We start from the raw sequence: 25,269 nt of genomic DNA, 5'->3' as shown, positions 1-25,269 counted from the left end.
CGTCACTGCCTCCGCTTCTGTTTCTTCCACTCTCTTGAGCCATGCAGAGAACGTCACTGCTGACGTTTCCAACTGGCGGGCGATTTTGAAAACCGTAGCAAGCGGTGAGCCACAAGGCAGGGACAGAAGCGGCGGAACCGTTCCCGTTTGGGCGACTTCAGAGGTGAGATGTGATATGCTGTTGGCGTCTTTCAAATGAGTGAGACGCGTGGATATGTGACTCTTGGTTTCACGCATGCAGAAAGATGAAATGAGTCGGTAGAAATGGACGGGCTTACCCCAGACTGGGCGGGGAATTAAGGAGGGGCAAATTGGGAAACTGTTTTGCTGCGCTTCTGTTGTACGGGGATCTACTTTTTGCAATCTGAAGTGACACCCACCCCCCACCCCCGTCTACCGCATTCTCCTGCGGGTGCAGACCAAGGTCCAAGCCCGCAGTGATGCCTGATGGGCGCTTTGCTGCTTCTTCGGGCTCTTGCTTTGTCCCAGAATTATAACTGATCTCCAGATGATGGAGGTCAGTGCTCTTGGGGAAAATGGCCCCTCTAAGGACTCCATGACATTTATACCTCGCTGACTCTGCTCTCCCCAGGCTCCTTCCACCCACGTCTCCAAATGCTTTCCAACCGTGAGTTGGCATCCTTAGGGCCGGTTTGCTTGTACCTTCTGATGGAGGTGTAAGTGGGGCATCTTTAGTGTTCTTGTCTAAAGACAAACTAAATAAACTAGCAGCTTGGTAGTGGTATAAGCTTATATATAGAAAGGGGAACATGTGAACAATGGGGCTATAAGGTAGTGATGTAGAACAGGTAGTCTGTGACATATTTATGCCAACTTTAAAAAGAACATGTGGTAGATTTAAAAAAAATAAACTAATGTGACAATTAATAGCAGGTATAATTGGGGATAATGCAAGCCTTTATCAGAATTCAGTGAGTTTAAAATGAATGCTTGAAAGTAGTATCAAACTGTGTTGCAGATAAACATACAATAATGAAACGCAGTTTGAGCACCAGCCGCATGAGTGGCCGACAATCAATGCAGCCTCTCAGAGTGCAGGATACGAACAAGACGGGCCTCTATACCCCACAGCCGTAAGTAATGACTCTTGTGACGGGATTTCAAGTTGAGAACATACACAGCGAATTACTTTTGAAAGTAAGAAGTGGTGTGGAAGTTCGACACTTTAAGAATAAAAATGTGAAAGGATCAGCAAAGAATGAAGATATTATTTAATGATGACACAACTTTATTTTAAAAGGCAATGGTAAAATATAGGATTAAAAGTTGCACCCTTTAAATAAAGGCACAAATGGTAGAGATAACTAATTCTGTTTGGTAAGTAAATGTACAGCATTAACTATAGGCAAGAACTTTTTTTTGGATTTTCACAGTTTGAACATTCATTAATGAGAATTTAATGGAAAGGATATGAACTGTGGACAAAGCTTGTATGCATAAATTGAAACTAAACTCAAGAAAGACAGAAATTCTGGGTGGGAAGACACAGGTCTTGAAGACTCAGTTTAAGGTTATCAGTGAAGAAGTGTTTTGGTTACTGTATCATGCAAATTCACACTAACCTGACAGCTTTGATCTCTTGACATGGCATGCCTAAGTCATAAAGCAACAGAACTATTGCCTTGAGGGTTGTGAAACCTGGGTAATTTTCCACAGAGGAAGTAGCTTGCTAACAAATGGCAAGAATGCTACCGTGTTTCCTTGAAAATAAGTCAGGGTCTTATATTAATTTTTGCACCAAAAATGCATTAGGGCTTATTTTCAGGGTAGGGGTTATTTTAGGGTTTGCTTCCCTGTCACTTGTGATGCAAGCTGCATCCTCATTGGCAGGGAGCACCCTGCTGGATCACATTATATTTTAAGCCTCCTCCAAAAATCATGATAGGGCTTATTTTCGGGGTAGGTCTTATTTTTGGGGAAACACGGTATATAGTTGGAACAAAGGAGTTTGAAAAGGAGATTTTGATCCAGGCTGGGAACAAGAGAGGAGCTTTTGTCCCATGGCTCAACAAGACATCACTATTCAGCACATACAAACACCTTCATGTCCTTGGACTCTGATATCTGCCAGATCATCTTTCCCCCTGTATTTTGCCACAGCAGCTTCACTCATCTGGACAGGGCCTTCTGCAAACAGGAAAAATCAACAACTGCCTTCTCTGTTGTAGCCTCCCACCTTGTGGAATAATCTGCCTTGGGAGATCAGGAATGTTCCCACTCTCCTGGCTTCCCACAAAGTATGCAAAACTGAATTATTCAAGAGGGCTTTTCTAGGTAGACAATAGGGTAGCACTGTACACAATTATTCAGAAAGTTACACATTTTAGGGTTTGTAATCTACACACCTGTGTACAGTTTGCAGTAGGTTGGAGCCTACTATGTAATCTTGTATCATTTAACGTGTCATGTTAACACTTATGCTTTGTTTCGGTTCTGTTTTTTAGATTTCTCATTAGTTGTGCAACTCAAATCCTATTTCATGGTATATTGAATGCCCCATTCTGTTGATTGAATTAACTCTGTGTAATCTGACATGAGTCCCAAAGAGAAAGGCAGACTATAAATAAAGTAAATAAAATAAATAATATTTTCTTTCAAGTCAAGACCGGACAACTTTTGGAAAGCCAAGTGTGGGGAAGCATGTCCCAGGAACATCTGAAAGAAAAACTAGCATTTATGGGGCATCTGACAGAAAAACCAGCATTTTTGGCAAAAGGTAATGTAGGCCCATGGCCTTAAATTTGAACTTAGACCTACTGATTAAACAGCCTTCACATGCTGCAGTTTATGTAAAAATGTAGATCAGAAGTATGACATAGTGTATTTAACAACCTTAGGTATAAAAGTTCTTATAACTTCTTTTGAATCCAGTTAGTTTTGTTTAGAAATTTGTATAAGTTTTATAAATACTGCATTTAGCTTCCTGTCTTGAATCTAGAACAAGTGGACCTGGAAGTTTACGGAACAGCCAATATGGTGCATTTGGGAATGTGGAAAAGATCAAGGAACCACGACCACTTCATGACAAAACATTCATTCAGCAGTACATCCGGCAGTTATGTGAGGTACGTAACACTGATGAAATACTTGCATTTTGGATGGAGTTACAATATTTCACTAAGTTAATAAGTGAAAAAAACCTTTTTGACTGATTAAAATGGCCAATATTTAATGGACACTATTTTAAAAATATGAATTACTTTAATACTAAACAGGAGCTGGGCACCATCTTGGAAAAGGCATCACCACTTTTCTTAGAACCAAGCTAGAGGCTACATGTGATAGGTCAGGGGAACCACAACCCAACTGGTGTTAGAGTTTATGTTTAGCTTGGCTCTAACAAGATGGTTCTTATAGTAATGTTTAAATAAGAATGTATTTGTATAAAAAAGTATTTGTCTTCAGAATTTTCATTCATATGAAGATATATTAATCTATCTTTTAGAACTTATAGGGTTGATTGACAGGCAGCCCAATCCAGAGGAGGGGAATATTGCAGTGGCCACTCCACCTCCAAGAAGGGGCCATGCCACCTCCAAAGGGACTTCAGACAGCACGGAAAGGAGGTGCCCAAATTGCCCCATAGCCTAAACAGGTGTACACCACACTTTTGTGTGGCGTACGTCTGTAGCTGCGAAGGGTGGCATTCCTGGGCTTTAAGCCTGGTGGAAACTGACTAATGTCAGCTCCATCCCTGGGAAGGCCTTCCCTGTGCCAGCATGCTCCCTGGCGGCACCTACTTCCGGATTTTGCCCCTGCAGAGCTCAGTAGTCCCCGCACGCTGGTGTTTTTGCTCTCCCTGTTGTCACAGGTGCCCTTTACCCCAATGAGGGTGGGAATTGTGCTGGCACAGGCCTCCATCACACCCATTGGCTGTTTGGGGGCCCCCATCTGGATTAGCCTGTAATATTTCTTAAACTGAATGCCCATCCTTATTTAGGTCATCAAATGGTTTCAAGCTGCTTTGTAATCTGGCATGAAATCTCTAATATGTGATGGTAATACTTCTCTCTGTTTCCTCAGTTTCTTGTATCATCTGGATATGGTCCCAATGTTTCTGTGAAGTCACTTCAGGCTCCATCTGTTAAAGACTTTGTGAAAATCTTCAGTTTTATTTATGGGCTATTGTGTCCTTCTTATGAACTCCCCAGTACTAAGTTTGAAGAAGAAATTCCTAGAATTTTCAGAGAGCTTGGGTAAGTGCCAGGACAGATTTCATATATATTTTACAGTAGGAAACAAAATCATTCCTTGAAGGCTTTCACGGATGGATTCAACTGGTTGTGGTGGGTTTTCCAGGCTGTGTGGCTGTGATCTGGTGGATCTTGTTCCTAACATTTCGCCTGCATCTGTGGCTGGCATCTTCACACTGTGGCTGGCATCTTACACAACTGGACACTGTGTAACAGACTTCCCTCTGTGATACACCTAGGAAGATGCCAGCCACAGATGCAGGCAAAACATTAGGAACAAGATCAACCAGACCATGGCCACACAGCCCGGAAAACCCATCGCAACCAAAATTATTCCTGGCAGTTAGAGTTCTCTTCGGTATAACCATTGTAACATTTTTTCTAATTACCTAAACTAGATTCCTATGTTAACCAGTGCACCTGACTACAAGGAGCTAAATGTTGAACTATGTTGATATTTCCATGAAAATTTCCATGATCAGTTGCTTTCTGCTCAGATTTTCTTTTTCCAATTGTGTCCCAATTTTCAGGAAGCAAGAGTAAATAATATACCTAGCCATTAAAAACATAACATGACACATTCCTAGGAGTGCTTTGCTTGTCATTAATGTTTCTCACAATATTACCAAAAATAAGACAGTGTCTTATATTAATTTTTGCTCCCAAAGATGTGCTATGTCTTATTTTCAGGGGATGTCTCATTTCTGCTCCACAGCTGCATGCTCTGGTTGATGGGCATGCTTCCAAACAAAAACTTTGCTACGTCTTCCTTTCGGGGGTTGCTTTATATTTAGCACTTCAGCAAAACCTCTACTACGTCTTATTTTCAGAGGATGTCTTATTTTCGGTGAAACAGGGTAGAACCGGGGGCATACATTGAAAATGCGGGGGGGAAGAATTAGGACTAATGAAAGGAAACATTTCTTCACGAAAACGCATGATTGGTGTTTGGAATATGCTGCCACAGGAGGTGGTGATGGCCACTAACCTGGATAGCTTTAAAAGGGGCTTGGACAGATTTATGGAGGAGAAGTCGATCTATGGCTGCCAATCTTGATTCTCCCTGAGGTGGGATTGCAAATGCCTTAGCAGACCAGGTGCTCGGGAGCTGCAGCAGCAGAAGGCCATTGCTTTCACATCCTGCATGTGAGCTCTCAAAGGCATCTGGTGGGCCGAGCTCTCAAAGGCATCTGGTGGGCCACTGTGAGTAGCAGAGTGCTGGACTAGATGGACTCTGGTCTGATCCAGTAGGCTTTCTTATGTTCTTTTTGTGTTCTTAATCCACTGGTTTTTGAGTACCTAGAGGATGGGCTGAATAAAATGAACTGAGACAATCATCTCTATATACTGCTCATAGAATTTCTGTTATGTGTGGGGGTATTTATTCTTTTCAGAATCTTCCCCATAAACAGTTTTGGCAAAACTTTTTAAAATGCAAGCAACAGATTGCAGTCCGCAGGGGAACTTAGCATGCCTTCATTTGCTCATTTTTAAACATACAATTTATACATCCCCTGACTTTCAATGCTAAACTTAATGTAAAACTTAGAATATCATCTAATTAACCTCTAACATCAACATGCCATCCTCACCCCCTCCCCCGCCAAAAAATCCAGTTTTCAGGCTGAGGGATAAGTTATGTAGGTTTGGCAATTTTAGCCACTCAGTCTAGGTCTACCCCAGCAGCAGTATGTGTTGCCCAAGCCTCTTGGCCAGTTCATCTCAAATAATTACCTTTATGCAGTGCACTGATTCACAGTGTAATCTTAATAATACTGAACAGATCTGAGTAAGATTCTGAGTAGCCTTGGACAGGCTTGCCAACTCAGGTTAGAAATCCGTGGATATTCATCAGAAATGAAGAAAGGCTTTCTCTTCTTCTTTTGTGTATCTGAAGGTTTACTTAATTGACTAGTTACATATTGTTTTCATATATTTAAATCATTTAATAGAACAAAACTACTGTAATTATCCATAAATGGGATTCTTTAGTAACTGAAATAAATTAGCTTTGTTGTAAAACGTTTTGACAGCTCAGCTTACCAACCCACCAGTCTAGTCTTTCTTTCACTGTATATCCTTGGATTACATGAAAAACTTGCGTCTTATAATGGATTCCACTCAAGTGGGATTTGAAGGTCTTGATATAGAAGACTTATCATTTGAGTGAACATGTTGATGCAGAAAACAGAAATGCAGTTACTCCATGTACATAACCATACTGATAAATAAACCTTAAATTAATGTACAGAGGTTATTATTTTCTCTTCTTTTGATTTAAATTTTGAACCACAACTGTGATGATTTTTCTTATAGATATCCCTTTGCATTGTCAAAAAGTTCTATGTACACAGTGGGTGCACCACACACATGGCCTCAGATTGTAGCTGCTTTAGTCTGGCTGACAGACTGTATCAAGGTACTACAAAGTTGCCAGAACAGCTTTCCATGTATCTTTTTTGTGTGATAATTTGTCACTGCTATCTAGTACTCATATATTTAACTGTTAAATATAATGCTATAAATATGTAAACAGACTGGTAAGCTTAGAGTTTATAAGGTCGAGGTTCAAAAATGTTTTCAATCTAGTAATTCTGGCAGTCAAATTCTTTGCAGCATAAAATTTTAGGACTACTTTGTAGTGGTTGAAGTTTTACAACTTGATCCAGAGGAGGATTCCCATGAACAGAACAGAGGGTAGGACAACTTTGGTTGATTGCAGACCTACAACTTCCTTGTCTGTTCTAGGGAGGGGGCCCTCACCCACAGCTGCACCATTTTGTGGAGAGAGGGCTTCAGGAGAAAGGCAAAGTGAGGAACTTGTGCTTCGCTGATAGAAATTGCTTCTGTCAGCAAAATTTACCAAGGGATCCATCTTGTATCTTAGATCTTGGAAAGGCTGAGTAAAACCAATATTGTCTAGAGAGACACATTCTGTTTACTGTGTGTAACTCCTTTCTTGCTTTAATGTCTGCCAGTGTCTTAAAGATCTTGAACAAGATGAGGAAAATCCTAATCATATTTCAGAGAAATGCAAGCAACACTCTGTCTGCTAGCTAAAGAAAGGGAGATCAGCTACCTGAATTTTGCAAGGAACTGGGATAGAGGTTGCCATCCCCTTAGTTGCAGTCAGAAAGTATACTTGTATTACAAATGACCAATTAAATATTTTGACATATTTTAATAAACATTTTCATATTTGAATCTTATACTGCACGGTTCCCTGTGTCTAATTATATTACTAATATTATTTACCAAGATACAAGTAAATGGTATTTTACCATTAAGAAGATTAAGTAATACATAAGGTCTCTGTTTTCTTGTAGAAGCAGTTCAGCTGAGAGTGGTGAGACAAGTAAAGTTAGTCAGTTTCACATCCCACTCCCAAAATTACAGTGATATTACTAACTTACAAATGTTGTTGATATGCAGTGTTTCTCTAATCTAGTTTTGTTCAGCCATAAAAGAAAATCCACCATCATTTGATGAAGGACAGGTCTTGGGAGGAGAGACTGAAGAAGGAATTGTACATAGCAAGGTATCCTAACCATCTCCTACTAAATAGCAGTGTGTGTGTTCCTTTTGTAACATGATTCAACAGTTGTATGTATTTATTTAGATGTTTACACCCCACTTTTGTCCCCAGTGAGGACCTATGAGGTAGGTTAGGCTGAGAGAATGATCACGGATCACTGTCTTAAGATGTTAGAATCTGAGCATTTAGGAACTGAAGCAGTTATATACATGGACTGGACATTTTTACCAGAATATTTTAAGAGAATATTTTACCAGAATATTTTCATCTACCCAAGTCCCCCACTTGGGACTCTTGTACCATACCTGAAGGCAATTTCCCATTTAGCATCTTATACAAGTATAATTTTTTTCCTCAGCTCTTTTTGGATTATTCCATAACATGTTATGACCACTTTATGAGGGGTGGAGACACATATGAAGAGTTTGATGCTGAAATACAAACAAAACTAAGTAAGTTTTTAAATGTTTATGTCTTTTTTTAGAATTTAAAGTGGAAGATAAAATATTTAATCTTCACATTTGACATACCTCTTCTTCCTTTCTGGTGTGTCAGCTAGGTGTTCCAGGATTTTTAGACTGGGTTTCAGAAGGTCATTTTGATAGCAATAGATTGTGTGCACCCTTACCTGCCCCTCTGTCTTGATATTCAACAATATTGGAGCTGTTGTGCTTTCTAGTGATGTTGGAAATGGAGTACCAGAATTTGTATTATCTTGCAATCCAGAGGTTTTACTGAGTAAACCAAATGCATGCATCTTCAGTAGATATGTATGTTCCTTATGTATGTTTATTGAATGTGAACTGAATTAATTAGGACTTACTTCCAACAAATTCTGTTTAGGCTTGCAAGCCTACAATCAGCATTGCATGCACTTGTGCTATAGCTGTAGCAGAAGGCTCTGTCCAGACTAAGCATAAGTGAGAAAGAAGGTAGTCTTCATGCATTAGAACCCATTAATGATGCCCTGTTTTGCTATAAAGATGTAGGATTTTCAGGTTAATTATTCCCTGAAGTTCTTCGCCCACTTTGCTGCTTCTTTTAATAGTTGAAATTGTCAAGTACCTAACACAATCCTAAGGGGAAGGGCTGAATAGAGTTGTAGAGCCAGTGTGGAGCTGTGCCAATGCATTTGGCCCCTTTGCCGGCACAAATTTGTTCCATTTCAAATCTTTATCATTTGTGGTATATATATAAAGAGTATCTGAGAAAATATTTTGAATCAAGCCAGAATACAAAGTCCACTTACAGAAAAGAATCCTACTGATGCAGTTTTTAATACAGGTTTTATGACTGAAAATTGCATTCTAACCATAGATTGCTATTAGGGATGTGACCCTTGAAAAAGATCAGTGTTTTTCAGATCCTGTTATCAGGGGGCTGAAAAATATTCCTGGTTATCCAGGTTCCAAACACTAATTTGGTATTCAAATCTGGGTTTTTCAAGGATATCTGGCTCTAGTTCTGGAGGGCTGGATGGGCTATTTTATGCCCAAATGGAACCAAACTTGCAGTGAAGCTGTTGATGCCTGTCCATTAAATAATTATTTGGTTTCAAGTGAATTGGACCAAGTGGTCCAATTCTGCAGGCCCCTAAACAAGGTGCTGCCAGCCAAAATTCCGTGTTTCTCCAGAGCAAAGAATAGTTAAAGACACAAGAGTACCCAAAGCAACCACTGGCCAAAAGCCTCTCAAAGCAGAAACAACCAACAAACGCAAAGAACTAATGCAGAACCAGGGAATCCCAGCAGAAGCAGAGGACAAGCCTAACACAACAAATGTACTGCCTGAGAATCCAAGTCAATGTCAACAAGGGAATCAACCAAACCAAATAGAAATGCTATTGCAAGCTCAACTGATGTAAAATAATCTAATCTCACCCCATGAACAACCCAAGCATCCACCACAAACTTGACACAAACCAACCCCAGCAAAGAACACAATGCTGCAAAACAAAATAGTTCCAAAAGAATCAATGCCAAACCAACATGGAAACTTGATACTAAGCTTCAGGAAGACACACACATAAAAATAAAGAGACAACAGTTCTGGGAGGCTTCAAATATGGGCTTCCAGTGTTTCCAATCACTCCTGAATATTTCTGGAATTTTGGGGACTCATTTTCTGATATCTTAGAAAATGCCATCAACCCCCCACCCCCATATATATCAAGAAAATCCTGATAAGCTATTTTTTGCACATATATTCGGACCAGATATAATGCACATCCCTTTGAGAACGTGGCGTTAGATGCAGACTAAATTTTCCAGTGTCGGATTGGAAATGTCCTACTTCCATCTTACTGTGGCCCATTGATCTCCATAAAATGCTGCTCTTGGCGAATAAGGAATATTGTGAGGGGGACCTGTAGCAGAAAAAGGGAATTGTTGGGATTTCCACTATAATCTAGATCTTCCTAACCAAAAAGAGATGGTAGCAGGTTCACAGTGTTAAATATGGATTTAAAGATGTTCTTCAAAAGTAATTTCCTCTTGTGGAGGGTGAGATCCCTAGTTCCTGTGGATTTTCCTCTCAGCCCATAGCCTCCTACATCATGTGCCATTATGTTTCTACAAGTCCAGCAGGAAAAATATACAGTAAATGTTTAATTCTAGTTTTTGTATAAAATAAGTTTATTGAGAGGGAGGGATTTGTAAGAGTAAATGCAAAAGCAAACACTAAGCTTGCTCTAATAGCTTATTTGTATTCAGTATAACTAATATATTTAGTAGTGTTATTTTGGTTGTATTTATTTTCTTTCAGAGGAACTATTTCAAATTGCTGAAAATCGTGTAGAATCACTTGAAGCAGAAGAAAAAAGCCTGAATGAATTGGTTGCAAGGCGTGAGAAGGAAAGAGAAAATGAACCTGTTAGTAAGGGCTGCATGGGTATGGGACAACAACAAAAGCTGTACATAGTATTCTTGCGCATTTGATTTAAAAAATCTAATTTTGCTGCAATTTTTGCACTCTTTATTTTGAATGTAAAAGGATCGCCTGGTGACCATGCGGAAACTGAAATCATCATTGCAGGCAGATGTTCAGAAATATGAGGCTTATATGGCCAACCTGGAATTGCACTCAAGCAATATTGGTCAAAAGTCAACGGATATCGATGAAGAGTTTGAGGCTGCTGGTGAGACCAAAGTGCTGATTGTCAATGACAATGACAATAAAAAAAATTCTTAGTTAAAAGGGTATGGTCACAAGAAAATGTTTTCACATGACACCTAGAACAGGTGAATGTTGCACTAGTGAGGCTCTATAAACAAGATGCTGCAACAGAGGATACTCCATGGAGGCCAGCCACCTTTCCTCTAAAAGTGGGATGTACATAGCAGAACGTCAGGATCATAACAGTTTGGCGGGCTCACGTGGGAGCAGGCTGCCCTGGCTCCAGATGATTTAAATGCTATTGTTAATTTATCAGGCCTTTCAAGAAGTCACAAATTTTTATCTAAATTCTGTCCACTTACGTGGCTGTAACTTGTCAATAGTTTTCATTCTGTCTTCTGTTTCTCATTTGTCTTTCTTTTCTTTTTTTTCACTTTAGCAATGGAAATTGAAGCCTTGAAACAGGAGAACCTTCGCCTGAAGCATATTTGTGATAATCAAAAGTACTCAGTTGCCGATATTGAAAGACTAAACTGTGAAAGGGATGAATTGAAACAGGCAGTCAATAAACTAACCAAAGAACTGGAGGTGGAACAGCATCAGCTGTGGAATGAGGAATTAAAGTATGCTAGAGGGAAAGAGGCGGTACGTGAATTTATGGGAAAACAGTAAATGAAACAACGCCATATTTATTCCTAGTTTCGAGCAAGGAATTTTGCAAGCCTACCTGGATAGTGCTGGTTAATTTTGTCATGTTTGCCAGACACTGGAATCTGTTCTGTGTGAAGCAGTGTATTGTTTTGATGCGATCCTCTGCAACTAAAGCTGACCTTTGCTCTATGAAGATCTAGGCAGCAGTCAAATTACTACTAAAATGTTTTAATTGTTACCTTTAAAACAACCTTTTTGTGTGTTGAAGGATCAACCACATAAATTCTGTGGTTATTGAGTAGTTTTTATTCTGTCATATAATTTTAAAGGGAAAAATTTACAAGGCTTTAAAGCTGTATTTTTGCCTCTCTTTATCTCTCCCTTTTTTTCTTAACAGATTGAAAACCAGTTAGCAGACTACCATAAACTGGCTCGAAAGCTGAAACTAATTCCTATAAATTCAGAGAATTCTGGAGGCTTTGACTTTGAGATCAAGTTTAACCCTGATAAAGGGCGAAGTTGCCTGGCCAAATACAAATCTCAGATTCATGTAAGTTGTCATCTGTTTCAGTAAAAATCTTTTTTTTAAGCAATTTTGAATGTATAAGAAGCATGGGCTCTAGATTTAAACTTATTAAGACAACATAACTTATTCCAAACACACACAGCTTGCTCTTCACAGCTGGGGCAAATAGAAAATTGTTTCTTGTTTAGTATGTACAATAATAGGTTTAAGCAATGTGCTTATTGAAGTATACTCTCAGGTAGTGGTTTATAATACTGTAATATGTTACCTGTTCATGTTTTTTTTCTTAAGGGTGTTAACTTCAGGGGCCAGTCATAGACTTTCAGCTTAGTTTACCTCACAGGGTTATTGCAAGGATAAAACAGGAGGGAGAAATGTTGCAAGCTGCTTTGGGTTCCCATTGGGAAGAAAAGTGGGTTATATGAATAAATAGTATAGGTGTTTTTCCCCAGTGCAGATAGTATTATTTGATTTTTACCACACTATTCTCAACCAAAGTCAGGCTCAGGGCAGCTAACAGTTAATATTAATACAGTATACAATATGCAAGTGTTTAAACAGGTTTCTCCATAGCAAAATGTGATAGATGATCAAGGGTGTGAGTGATCTGGTCTCATGAGGGTACTCTATCAATTTCAATATGAGTTGTACTTTTTGGAATGCTTCACTTGTTTCAAAAATGCTGAAAACCAGAGTGACTCCACCTACAAACTCAAAACATTCATAATAATTTTATATTATTTGTACAATTACTGCAGACTCCCCTTATTCACCTGATAAGCAAGACTGAAGAAGAGATTGCTAATGCTACCAAGAAAAAAATTTCCCTAGAAGATACCTTAGAACAGGTGCGTATTTCAATACCTCTTCCACATCAGAGACCCATTGCATTTATACTGTAATGAAGAACCTATGTACAGCTCTGCAATGTAGGTTTATGTTGTTTCAAGTTGTTCACAGAGCTTATGTACCAGCAGGTTATCAGTGACATGGGGATAGATAATAGGAAAGAACAGTAACTTAGGCAGGTCTTGGAAGCTCTTCTTAGCTACACAATGATTTTGTTCCAACAGATACAGCATCTGCATTTTTCAAACTTTGGTCTGCATGTAGGACAATTTTTTAAAAAATTGAAGTATAGATTCTGACAGAGTGCTTGATTCCATCTACTTGGTGAGCATTTGGATGGCATGGTGGGATATTCTCTATGTTCTGCAACTTGAATGCAAACTCCAAAGATAATGGATTGCTCTGTTCTGGACTTGGAAGCACAACATGCTGCTTGAGGATGAACTTTATACCCTGTTTTAACTAATAATATCTTTTAATTAAATGCTTGCTCTTAAAGGTAAGAACGATGGAAGCGGACCAGAACAGCTGTGTGAAAATGCTAAAGGAAGAAGCCCAAAAACTTGAAGGTCTTTGCCAGCAGAAAATGAGAGTAAGTGAAATGTTTTAGTCAAGTGCAGACACTGGCAAATCAGCTGTTGGCTGACGGGGATTATATCCATCTATAGATGCATCAGATATGTTTTTGGACATAGTGTTGTGGTTAGGATGTCAGACTAGGATCTAGAAGACCCAGGTTTGAATCCCCATTTTGCCATGGAAGTTTTCTGGGTGACTTCAGGTCACAGGTTGTTGTGAGGGTAAAATAACCTACCCCACAGGTTGTTGTGAGGATAAATTGGAGAATAATGTAAGGTACTTTGTATCCCAGTTGAGGAAAAGATGGGCTATAAATGAAGTACCTTTTCATGTTGGAAAGAAATACTTCATCTTAATTCCTTTCCCTAGTGTCATTCCATAAAACTGGTTGCAGTAACTACTGCTTCAATCTGTTCCCCACACTTAAAGCAGTGGCCAAAACCTTTGCATCCTTCATATATTCAACTGGAATGATAGCTAATTATCTATTAATAAATGCCTTAAAGACACTTACATCATTCAGGTATTGAAATAAGGCTGAGTTCTTTTAATTCCCCCAACCTGCTTACATTCATGTTTCTAACTGAACAATTCTGTTAAGAAATTTTGAAGAGCTAATTCATACATCTATTGCAGGAGCTTGTAGAAGAAGAAGAAGGAGGTGCCAAAGAGCTGGAAATGATGGAAAAAAATAAATACTTACTTGAGAGTGGAGTCAATGAAGGTGTCAGCGAAGCTATGAAAGAGTTGCATGAAATTCGATGCCGGTAAATAACATGACTTGCTGTATTAATACAGTGCTTTTTCTCAGTTGCTTATGCATTCAGTCACTTTTTATGCTTTTCTCTCCTCTGCTTTGTTTCAATTTTTAGAATATTTTCATCTCAGTTGCAATGTTATACATATTCGTGTACCCAACTTCTTTCTGCAGACCCCCAGTTGAGAGAAGATATTATGGGGCCTGAGTGGAATGGAAAGAGAGAGTGAAGAGAAAAACATAACAGTGCTTTTACTTCTCCTACCCTGGGCTGCTGTAATGGGGCAAAATAAAGAATCCGTTGTAAAACTAATGTCATAAAAGCTTACTTTTCCCAAATATTACTATATAATTAAATATTGTATTCCTGGCAATGAACCAGAAAAAGTGAGGGTTGCGGGGAACTGTGGTCCTCGGTCATCCGGGAGGACCCAGATTCAGGTTCCTGCTGGAGGGGCAAGGACTACACTTCCCAGCCAGCAGCCCTTGCTTTAGGAAGCCACACTCCTGTCCTCCTCCCACAGTGTGCTTCTCCCTACCAGGACTAGGTCCTTGTGGTGAACTCTGAAGAACTTTCTTCCTGGAAACATGGGGCAAACTGTCAAGCTGCAGCTCCTTTTTCCAATATTAGGCAAAGTTAGAAGAGCCTGTATGTGTATTTTTTGTGTGTAAGGAGGGGGGATCTGAGAAAGGAGAGCTTGTTTGCAAAGTTACTTGTTTTCTTTTCCTTAGCTGTTTCACCTGTTTTCTCAAACGCTGTCTATAGTTTCCCTTAAAGGACAAAAATCCTTTCCTTCACAAATGCCACCAACTCCACCCATAAGGTTACATTTTAAAATAGATGCCATGAAAATCTGTGGAGATATTTTCCATTGAAATATTTTCCATTGGTTTCACTGTATGTCATATTATAAAAAGAAGCAAAAAAAAGAGATTCATGCCTTAATCTTATAATGTAAATAGTAATTGGGGAGTGAAAGCAAGGATAAGAAGGTAGGATTGCAAGCAAATGTAGTTAAGTGTCCTAAGTTCCCCCCCCCCAGAAATGAAATTAATGTGTTGATTTCACAAAAAAGGTCAATTTTAAGGGGGTTTTCCATCTAGCAATCTTATTTAACTGTTATAACAAGAGCCACAGTAACTTCTTTTTTCCTCCAAACGTTGCAATTTACAGTTGTGAGAAGGCTTTTCTATGCAAACATTTTTAATTACAGTAGTATCAGACCCCAGTATATTTTCCCAGCAGGTGGCACCTCCTAGAGAATGTTTTAACAGAGAAACAGCTGAATGCCCAAAAGAGTTTATTATTTTTTTCTTAATAGGCCTAGTTATTCTACATAGTGTAAAAAATTTTATGCAAGAACAATTTTCAGGTTTAGCTCCTTATATTGACTCCTGTACAAGAAACAGCCACAATTTATCACAGTGTTGAGCATTCCTAAGACCAGGTGCAGTTCACCTGTGTTGGACTGTGGCCATGATGTATTTTCTTTCCAGATACCCAGTGGTTAAACAAAAGACATCAGAAGAGAGCAGGAAAGTGTGTCAAAATCTACATTATCTTCTGGAACTGGTATTTACTCATCTTGAAGATGTGGAGGTAAAATGCTATGTTAATTTTAATCATCATTCCACATTTTAAGAACATCCAGTAACATGTTGACTCTTGTCATGTGTTGACTCTTGTCATATTTTTTCTCCAATGAAAGTTGATGGTTTGACACACACATGCTTGTGCATGTGCACTTCCCGAATTAGAACATAAGAAAGAGCCTGCTGGATCAGACCAGAGTCCATCTAGTCCAGCACTCTGCTACTCGCAGTGGCCCACCAGATACCTTTGGAAGTAGTGGGGAGGAACAGAGTCGTCAAAGTACTGTATCTTTTCCCATACAAACACTAGAATTCCAGCTTTTTTTTTGCATGTTATACATTGAGTCTCAAATGCTTGAGATCTTTTATGGATTTTTTGTCAGTTTGGGAATTAGACAAAAAGGCAACAGACTAGTAGTTCACTAAAGTTATGCTTGCTTCTTTCAAAACAAACACTTAAAATCTTTGACCCAATCCAGCTCTTGTCGTGGAATGTATATGGGAATTCATATCAAATGGGAAGCAGTGCATACAACTGGCAACTGGATGAGTAGGCTATGTTTACCCATAGTTGCCTGTTCAACAAATGTGTGTGATCCATTTTACACATGGATCTTTCTGTCTAGATTAGGGCAAGAGTTTCTAACAAGAGTGATGTCCTCAACATCACTTCAGTGTTTTGGTTCCTTTTAATACCATTCTTAATTAGATGAATCGGTAACTGACGCCCGTGGCAAAGCTCCGTCAACTTTGGATAAGTTACTTATTTTAATTATGTTTTATTGTTCAGACTCTTTTTAAAGGAATGGAGGTAGATTTTAATGACTAAGAGAAAAATCGGGCAGCAGAAATACTCCCTTATACTCCTCTGAAACGACTGCTGATAACGTGCCTTCTACTGTCCTTAGAATGCCAGCAGACTGAATGTTTATTTTTATAACTGAATTCAGCAGAGGCTGTTAAACATTCCAAGCCTCACAAAATTACTTCAACCTCTCATTATCAGCAGAACTGCTAGAGCGAGGTGTGAAGAGATAATTTACCAAAGACATACTACAGCCACAGTCTCCGGACTAGTTAAACGCCATTAAACATCAAGCTGATAGGAGCCTACCTGCTGCTCTTTTACAGCCCTTAGTAGTACAGCAAGATAAATCTACCGGGAGATGGGACGCAAGAAACGTGGTCGGGACAGGGAAGATAGTAGTCCCAATCCATGCTCCAAACAATTAAAAATTGGCAACTATTTTTGCTCACAAACGCCAGAAGAGCAAACCCAGGTCTCCCAGGAGGAGTTCACAATTCCCACAGAAAATCGGTTCCAGCACTTAGGATGTGGAGAGGCTCCAAGCTGTATGCTAAAGAGCTCAATCTCGAATAGCAGTTCCTTGACTACTGGAGAGAGCCCCAAAGCAGCAAGGTCAAAAGGAGACGCCCAAGTGGTAACAGCCCACAGAGACTATGTTAATGATACTATACTTCCATCGTCTCCCTCTATACCCAATGACTTGTCTCGTTATGATGCTGCCACCCCACCAATGGAATTGGGGATTCTCTCTGATTTTTGTACCTTTATGGCAGACACAGTGGCAGCTATATTCAAGGAGTTAAGGGCAATTAAGGCTGGGCTGAGCTGTACCAAAACATCACAATGTAGGGAAACCCACCGTTCCAGCAGCTTCAATTCAAAATTGGAAATGCTCACCCATGGGAATAATATATGTGACCAACGGTTAGTGCTGGAGACAAAGAAGGTTTGTCTGAGAGTGTTCGCTTACCAGGGGTCCCTTCCTAATTGGCACTCTAAAGAACTTGCCAGGCATCATCTAAGCGTCTTACTGAGGAAGAACCCAAAGTTTATTGACTTAGTGTCTGTATTTGAACTACATAGAACCTTTGGGTTTAATGAGCCATTAAGAATTATTTTAACCTTCAATTCAACTGAAATACCTAACAGGCTGTTGCGACTACATCGGGAGCTTGCGGCCAAGGGGGTAATGCCAACCCGAGTATTTACAAACACAAATATAGCCCCTTACTTGGCGGAAAACCCGACCTGCGCACATAAAACACAAGGAGCTAAAGAACTCGGAATTGACACAGGGCATCACTCAGATCACCCCCCTCGACAGTGGTGGTGCGCCTCACTTGGAAAGTAGAGCTGGCCAAGTGCTACCACAGTGCAGCAGTGTGGAGGACATGACAACACCAGATATCCTGCAAGAGCCAAACGGCATATCAATCCCTGATCGACTGGTCTCACTCAAAGAGAGTCTGGCTAAATGTAAAAGTTACATCTCAAGGGGAAGGGACCCAATGGAAAAGCAGATCGAGACGCTACCAGTAAAGGGAAAAAGGATTCCTGCAAGTGCATGCGATGGAGACTATACATCAACCAGATCTGGAGAAGCATGGGAAGCTGACAATGCAACGGAGACCAAAGGGCAAGTAGTTCCAGGAGAGGACCTGCAGATAAGATCGGAGCAGCCCCTGATGCTAAGCCCTCAAAGACAACTCCTTAGCCAGTTAGAACCACGCAATCTAATTGATCTGGACCTCGAGGAGCTTCAATGCAAGAAGCATAGTTGCAAAGGGTCCCTGGAAAAAACACACATTGACAATTATTCAGTATCCAAGTGTACTGCACCAAACGCAACCATTCAAATAGAAGATTATGAGATCAACAAACACTCCACAAGAGTAATTGGCCAAATAATGACGAGACCTTCCAGGAGCGGAAGGCATATCCTGGGCACAAGAACTCATGGAGTGCGCAGCATTGGAAGACCGTATATTAGAACCAGATTTTGAGCTAGTACCCAATGATCCGACCCCTCAGACGGCAGCAAAGAACAACCGCACTGAGGGGAGGGATTCTCGCAATGGGTGTGTATTTCTTGATAGTAATGGGGTGTTGGACCAACTAAACGAGGCAGATTGACTGAGATTGCAAACATCTGACTCCAATACATCTTTTAGCCTCCTTTCTTGGAATATAGCGGGTTGGAAGAACAAGGCCAATAATCCCGATTTCTTAACATTTCTTAAAGTTTTTAATATACTTCTGCTTCAAGAAACTTGGACCCCTCTCCCTATTGCAGTCCAAGGATATCAAGCGTACTGTCTTCCCGCTCATAAACCTAACAAGATGGGAAGACATCAGGCGGGTTTGGCAATCTTGGTAGCGCAAGAACTGAACCTCCGGATCACGGAGTTACCAGTATGCAACCATTTAGCACAGGCTGTTCTATGTGAGGGCTTGATTTCCCCCCTCCTAGTGGTAAATATCTACCTTCCCCCTAGGGTGGACAGCGAAACAGTCCATTCACAGTGGTTGTGCATCATAGACTACTTAGATAGCCTGAAACAACTACATCCTATGGCCGAAATAGTGGTGGCGGGTGACCTCAATGCGCGAGTGGAGGTACTTGAGTCTGCCCTGGTTACATCAGTGGGGTTTGAACTTGAAACCCTTCCCTGGTTTTTTTCACTTCCCAGGGTCTCTAAAGATAATAACTCAAATATAGCTGGGAAAGAATTAATCTTCTTAGCTATACAGACAAATTGTGCATATTAAATGGACTTTCCCAATTTTGGTAGCTGGAGAGACAACCTTTGTTAGTAGGAAGGGGGGAGCAGTGTGATTGATTATATTTTAATATCTCCCAACCTTTTTGAATATGTAGGTGACTTCCAGGTATTGTTCCACCATTTAAGCGTCATCTGCCTCTTTCAGTTATACTTCAATTTAAAACTCTTCTTCATCCTCAACCCGACAGTTGAAGGGAGCTCGCTAAATCACTTACTTCCCAGAGCTAGATGGTCTGAGGCATTGGAGTATAAAATTACACAGCTTCTCAGCTCCCATGAGCTGAAGCAATTGAGGCTGGATATGTTAAGTGTTTCCCTCAGAAGAGGCGGTCTTAAAAGCTTGATAATATCACAAAAAAATCAAGGAATTAATCCAACAGCCTCAACACAAGATTATATCCTCGTCCAATAAATCTCCATGCAGGTTGGAATTCTGCTGTAGGAGTATGGCTATAAAACACTCACTGCGGGAAATTTATAAAAACTACAAAATCCAAAATGGGATAGCTTGCCATAATTTACTTTACATTAAAATCCCAATTAGCATGCAATTGCGGACTAACCAACAAGAGGCAATTGATCAAAGTTGGAAAGCCCTGATTCAATCAATACAGGACAATGACTCCCAGAAGATTTTGGAAAATAGTCACTGGTGGGCTTAGAGAGAATAGTAGCCTTCCTTCCAGTATCTCAAGAACGCAATGGTATGAGTATTTTTTAGAAACAATGGGGGAGGGCCAGAATCTTCATTCCTCTCTGGCCCAAGTGTTGCACCTTCTGATAACCCCTGGCCCCCAGTATCCCCCCTTGAGATTGGGAAACTTATAAGTCAACTTAAATGTGGTAAAGCTGCGGCCCTGATACTCTTTTACCAGAGCTGTTTATAGTATTCAGGGAATGGTGGTCACCTATCTTGGCACAATTGTTTAACACGGTTAACCTAACAGGTATAATCCCCACTGTGTGGAACTATTCAATTATCATCCCTATCTATAAGAAGGGGACCCTGCCAGTCCTCTTAATTATAGACCGATCAGTCTACTCTCAGTTCTGGGCAAACTCTATGCCAAATACCTCCTTGGGAAATTAACTGATTGGATTGTTGATAGAAATGTCATAGGGAGGGAACAGATTGGATTCCAAAGGGGCAAGTCAACCCTTGACCACTGCCTGGTGTTAAGCTGCTTGATAACCAAATACAAGAGGAAAAAGAGCCCCTTGTATGCAGCCTTTATCGATCTCCAGAGTGCATTTGATTCTATTAATAGAGAGATTCTCTGGAGGAAACTCAGTAGCCAAGGTATAGAGTCAAGGTTGCTCGAATTAATCAAGATTCTGCACACAAATACTTACTGCCATGTGAGATGCAACATAAAGGGATTGTTAACCCCACAAATTCCAGTTACTAAAGGAGTGAAACAAGGCTGCGTATTGGCCCCTACACTCTTTAAGCTCTTTATTAACGATCTAGCTTCCTCACTAAGTGAGGCCCAAGTACATAGTCCAACTCTGGGCTCAACTTCTAAACCCCTGCTTCTGTTTTGCCCGATGATGCAGTTGTACTTTCACGTACAAAGAGTTGGATTAAGGAGAGCCCTAGAACGTTGCATAGAGATACTGCACACTCAGCGATTTGCAACTCAACCTAGATAAATCTAAAATTGTGGTATTTACCCATAAATGGAAAGCCACCATCTGGCGGGTAGGCCACAGTAGGTTTGAGCAGGTGCAGTCGTATAAATACCTAGGGCTCACCTACCATCATAGGGCCTCCTGGACATCTCATAGGAATCGGGCCATTTCCATCGCTAGATTAAGTACTTCAGCCATCATACGCTTCCTTTATGGGAAAGGCAGAGGATACATCCCTCAAGGCATTGAGAGTATTTAATGCCAAAGTGAGCCAACAAATCCTTTATGGGATTCCCATCTGGATAGGGGCATGGAGCAGAGAGGTTGAAAGAATTCAGTCGCACTTTCTGTACAAAATCCTTGGCTTGCCCCATTCTGTCCCATATGCGGTCCTGTGCTTAGAAACAGGTCAGCATCGACTGGAAACTCTGGCCTGGTGTCGAACATTCAAGTTTTGGGACAGGATCTGTTTCAATCGAGATGAACGGGACTACACATCCCAGGGACGTACCATCCTCCACACAACCCAATGGTGGGCTAAAATCGAAGCCAAACTCAATGAGCTGGGTATTTCCTTAGAGGACCTGCTGATGCTAACAGAGCAGGAGGTCTATGGGGCTATCAAGAAGAGACTTTTTGATAGAGAGTTCCAACAGATGCTAGAGGAAGCCAATAAAACCTGTTCCCCGATCTCTCTGGGAATACCGGTGGATAGGTTAATTGCAGCCCGGTACCTCTACCTCCTGGTTGAGGCCGGTGGCGCATGAAACAATCACCTTAGCTAGGTGTAATGCTTTGCCCTCTTCCTTTAGCCAGGGACGTCATCTTGGTATTCCACACAAAGAAAGGAAATGCCCCTGTGGCATGGGTTCTGTGGAAACAGTATCTCATATGCTGTTGAATTGTTCCCTTTATGAGAAAGATAGGAAGAAGCATATAATCCCCTCCCTGTACGGAAGTGAAGGCATAACAGATGATCAGAAGGTTATATATCTTTTAAATAGCCACAACCTTGATCTGTTGGAAGCGGTGGCTAAATTTTTAAACGGTGTTATTTCAATGCGCTTGAAATTGTAAAACTTGTTTTAAATTTGTGATGTATATGCGGTTTATATGCCATTAAAGGTATTCGAAATCGATAGGAATTAGATGAATCCTACACACTGTCAGTGAAACAAATACACCTTCTCATTTTCCCTGTAAGCTCCCAAAGGGTGGTGGTGGAAGATTTGGAGAACACGTGCAATGGCAGTGAGAAGTGGGAAGCAGCTGAAGTCACCATTCACTGCCTGTTGCCTGTGGCTCTTTTCATTCCTGTGAAAGAAGCAGAAGCCCCACTTTATCAGCTTCTATTTTACTATAGCTGCCTATTATGTGGCTTTTGTCCAAGCGGCATCACTTATTTTGTGCTCATGGGATTGTGGAGAGTAGGGCAAGGTGAAAAAACCCACCCAATATATAGGGAAAATGGCATGCTTCATTTTATGAAAGTTGCAAATAACATTTGAGTCTTGCAATGTGTCAGGTTTTATTTATTTTTATATATAACTAGCGGAGCCCGGCCACACTTTGCTGTGGCTTATCGTGGTGAAATGGGAAAGGAACAGTAGCAGCAAATCAATTGCAGAGGCCAGCAGTACGTGCTCATGCAAACACGCAGCCTGACACTGTGCGATGTCATTGATGTGTGTGCCCGCATTCCTTGGGGGGGGGGGAATGGAAAGGCACCCCTTCCACACATCTAGGCTGGCTGGTCATGATCCTTTAACTGGGAGTAAGTTTGGTTGGTGGCAATGGGTGGTGCTTCTGAAGAAACCCTCTGAGGGGCGCGATGCAGCCATTCAAAGTATGTCACGGTTGCTGTACCGAGCTTGCTCCTGCGTAATGCATGCCTGGTTTTCTTAACTGTAACCGCAGTATTCAGGGAATCTAGGGTGCCTGGACCCTCCCTCTCTTCCCTCCCTCACTTCTCTTCCCTTGCATACCACCCCTCCCTCCCTTCCCTTCCCCTCTGCTAGGGTGGGTGGGTCATATCAAGATGCTGGGCCCCCTGCCTCTCCTCCCTTGCATGCCACCCCTCACTCTCTCCCCTTTCTTACTTCTCTTCCCTTGCATGCCTCCCCCTCTGTCCCTTTCCTCTCCCTCCCTCTCTTCCCTTGCATGCCTCCCCCTCCGTCCCTTCCCTCTCCCTCGTGTGTATGTGTGTGTATGTGTTTCACTTCCACTGGAGTTACTGCCTATGTACTGTTTTCACTGCTCATATCTGGCCATCTGAGTGAACATTCTAAGCAGCTCAAACATTCTAAGGGTGACAGTTACACACAGGCAGCTGCATGTCCTTCACCAGGGAGTGCCAGGAAAAAGGCGGTTTACCTGGGCCAGGTGTGAAATGTCAGGTATGTGAACATCTAAAAACACTCTCGCCTGGCTGACTATAGTGGCTGGGAATTTTCAGAGGAATTGGCCCAGCAGTTACTGAGGTATACTATCATCAACAAAAACACTGTTAGCTTTTTATATATATAGACTAAAACAAAATAATTTGATCTGTTAATGTTATTTTATTGCAGAAGTACCTGAATGAACAGGATGCAAAGTTTGATAGGAAGATGAATGAATTTATGTCTGAAGATCCATTGGTTAATTTGAGAGAGATATTACACAGCTACAAAACGAAGATTGATACTTTAAGTTCTGTGGACAAATAAGATATAATACAATGTCTACATAGACTTTAAATGTTTTAGTTACATCATAACTTGGCTGTATTGCCATTACTGTGTTAATTTTTAGCTTAATAAATATACAATAAAGTTACCTATAAGTCAAAATAATTAGCCTCTTTACTATTGTTACTAATGTAAATTCCTTTTATTATTTCCTTCTGATATCCTTGCCCAAAGAAGTTCTGTTAAAGATGCAATCCTGTTTAAGAGCAGATATTTTGAACTGATTGGAAGTTTCTTCTAAATAAAGCTGTACAAGTTTCTTACTAATTATGGATGTCATATTTGTAGTCTTGGTCAATCAGGCAAACAAAACCTTTGTTGGAGAAAGAACTTAGGGCCATTTCATGTGTACTAGGTTAATCAGTTTGCAAATTAATAAAGTACACAATTCTTTTCCGTCAGTCCCATGGAAACCTGATTGATTATCCAGTCCTGTGTAGTTTAGCTTTAGCCTTCTTAGTAAGGCACATGTGCTGCTGTTGTGGTTTTTCCCTTCTTTGTGTGTGTCACACTGGGCCAGTAAGGGCAAACTTATGACATGTGTGTCAAAGTTGACACATCAGTATTCACCAACACCCGACAACAACCATTCTCCGTTTGAGTCATTTTTGTAATTATTTGACTTTATTTATACAACACATTGTGAGACTTCTGCTTAGAGGGCTCCATCTTAATTTTTTTTGCAAAAGAGGGTGTCTGTGTTTCAAAAGCTAAAGCTTAGATTTCTCTGACTTCTGTTCTTTATCTTGATTATCAAATCACTAGGGGGGAAAGGGGCTTGACATCCTCCCGAAAAGAGGCTATCTATCAAATCTGTTTACTAGAAATATGGAAAGACCTCCGCAAGTTCTTGGGGGTAACTGGTTATACTAGAAATTGGATTCCATCAAATGCAGCCCTTTGCAAGTCCCTGTACAAACTGCTTAAAGGTGTGGTTGGTGTGGGAGCCAGAACAGCAGTGTTTAAAGCTATTAAGAGCGCCCTGATAGAAGCCCCAGCTTTGGGTCTGCCAGACGTGACCAAGCCTTTCTTTTTGTGCATGAATCATCAGGTATTGCAAAGGGAGTTCTAACACAGTGCCCAGTTGCATATTTGTCAACTGGATCTTGTGGTGGCAGGCTGGCCTGCTTGTTTAAGGGCAACAGCCGCCGCATGTTTGCTGGTTGGAGCCATTAAGTTCACTTTTGGGGCAGAGTTGGTCGTTTATGTTCCTCATGCTGTTCAAGCTGTTTTGGAACAAAAAGACGGCCATTGGCTGACACAACAATGAATGGCCTGGTAACAGTCCATCTTGATTGATAGCCCTGGGGTCTGGTGCGAAGTGTCACCACGTTTAAACCCAGTAACCTTACTTCCTGATTCACAGGACACCTGTATTCAAACGATAGACTTGACTCATGCTGCTCACGATTTGAAGGATGCCCCCCTCCTTAGAGTTGTGGACGGATGGAGGCAGCTATACGGAAAATGGCATTTGTTATACTGGATATGCTGTAGTC

The 25,269-nt window shown here is 40.8% G+C and overlaps 1 protein-coding gene across 1 annotated transcript; it reads left to right on the top strand.

Annotated features, from left to right (window-relative positions):
- Positions 1-33: 33 nt before the first annotated feature.
- On the top strand, positions 34-24,037 carry NDC80 (NDC80 kinetochore complex component). The gene is made up of 17 exons (XM_048508446.1): positions 34-163; positions 980-1,094; positions 2,621-2,737; positions 2,960-3,086; positions 4,045-4,217; positions 6,531-6,633; positions 7,663-7,752; positions 8,108-8,201; positions 10,513-10,619; positions 10,741-10,885; positions 11,303-11,508; positions 11,912-12,064; positions 12,799-12,888; positions 13,389-13,481; positions 14,105-14,235; positions 15,723-15,825; positions 23,612-24,037. The coding sequence occupies exons 2-17, from the start codon at positions 994-996 to the stop codon at positions 23,747-23,749; spliced, it is 1,971 nt and encodes a 656-aa protein (XP_048364403.1). The 5' UTR covers positions 34-163; positions 980-993; the 3' UTR covers positions 23,750-24,037.
- The last annotated feature ends 1,232 nt before the right edge of the window (positions 24,038-25,269 follow it).

Source organism: Sphaerodactylus townsendi, linkage group LG09, assembly GCF_021028975.2.
Source record: "Sphaerodactylus townsendi isolate TG3544 linkage group LG09, MPM_Stown_v2.3, whole genome shotgun sequence".
Lineage (NCBI taxonomy): Eukaryota > Metazoa > Chordata > Lepidosauria > Squamata > Sphaerodactylidae > Sphaerodactylus > Sphaerodactylus townsendi.
The sequence above is the reverse complement of the archived record's forward strand: the minus strand, read 5'-3'. Positions and strand labels throughout refer to the sequence as shown.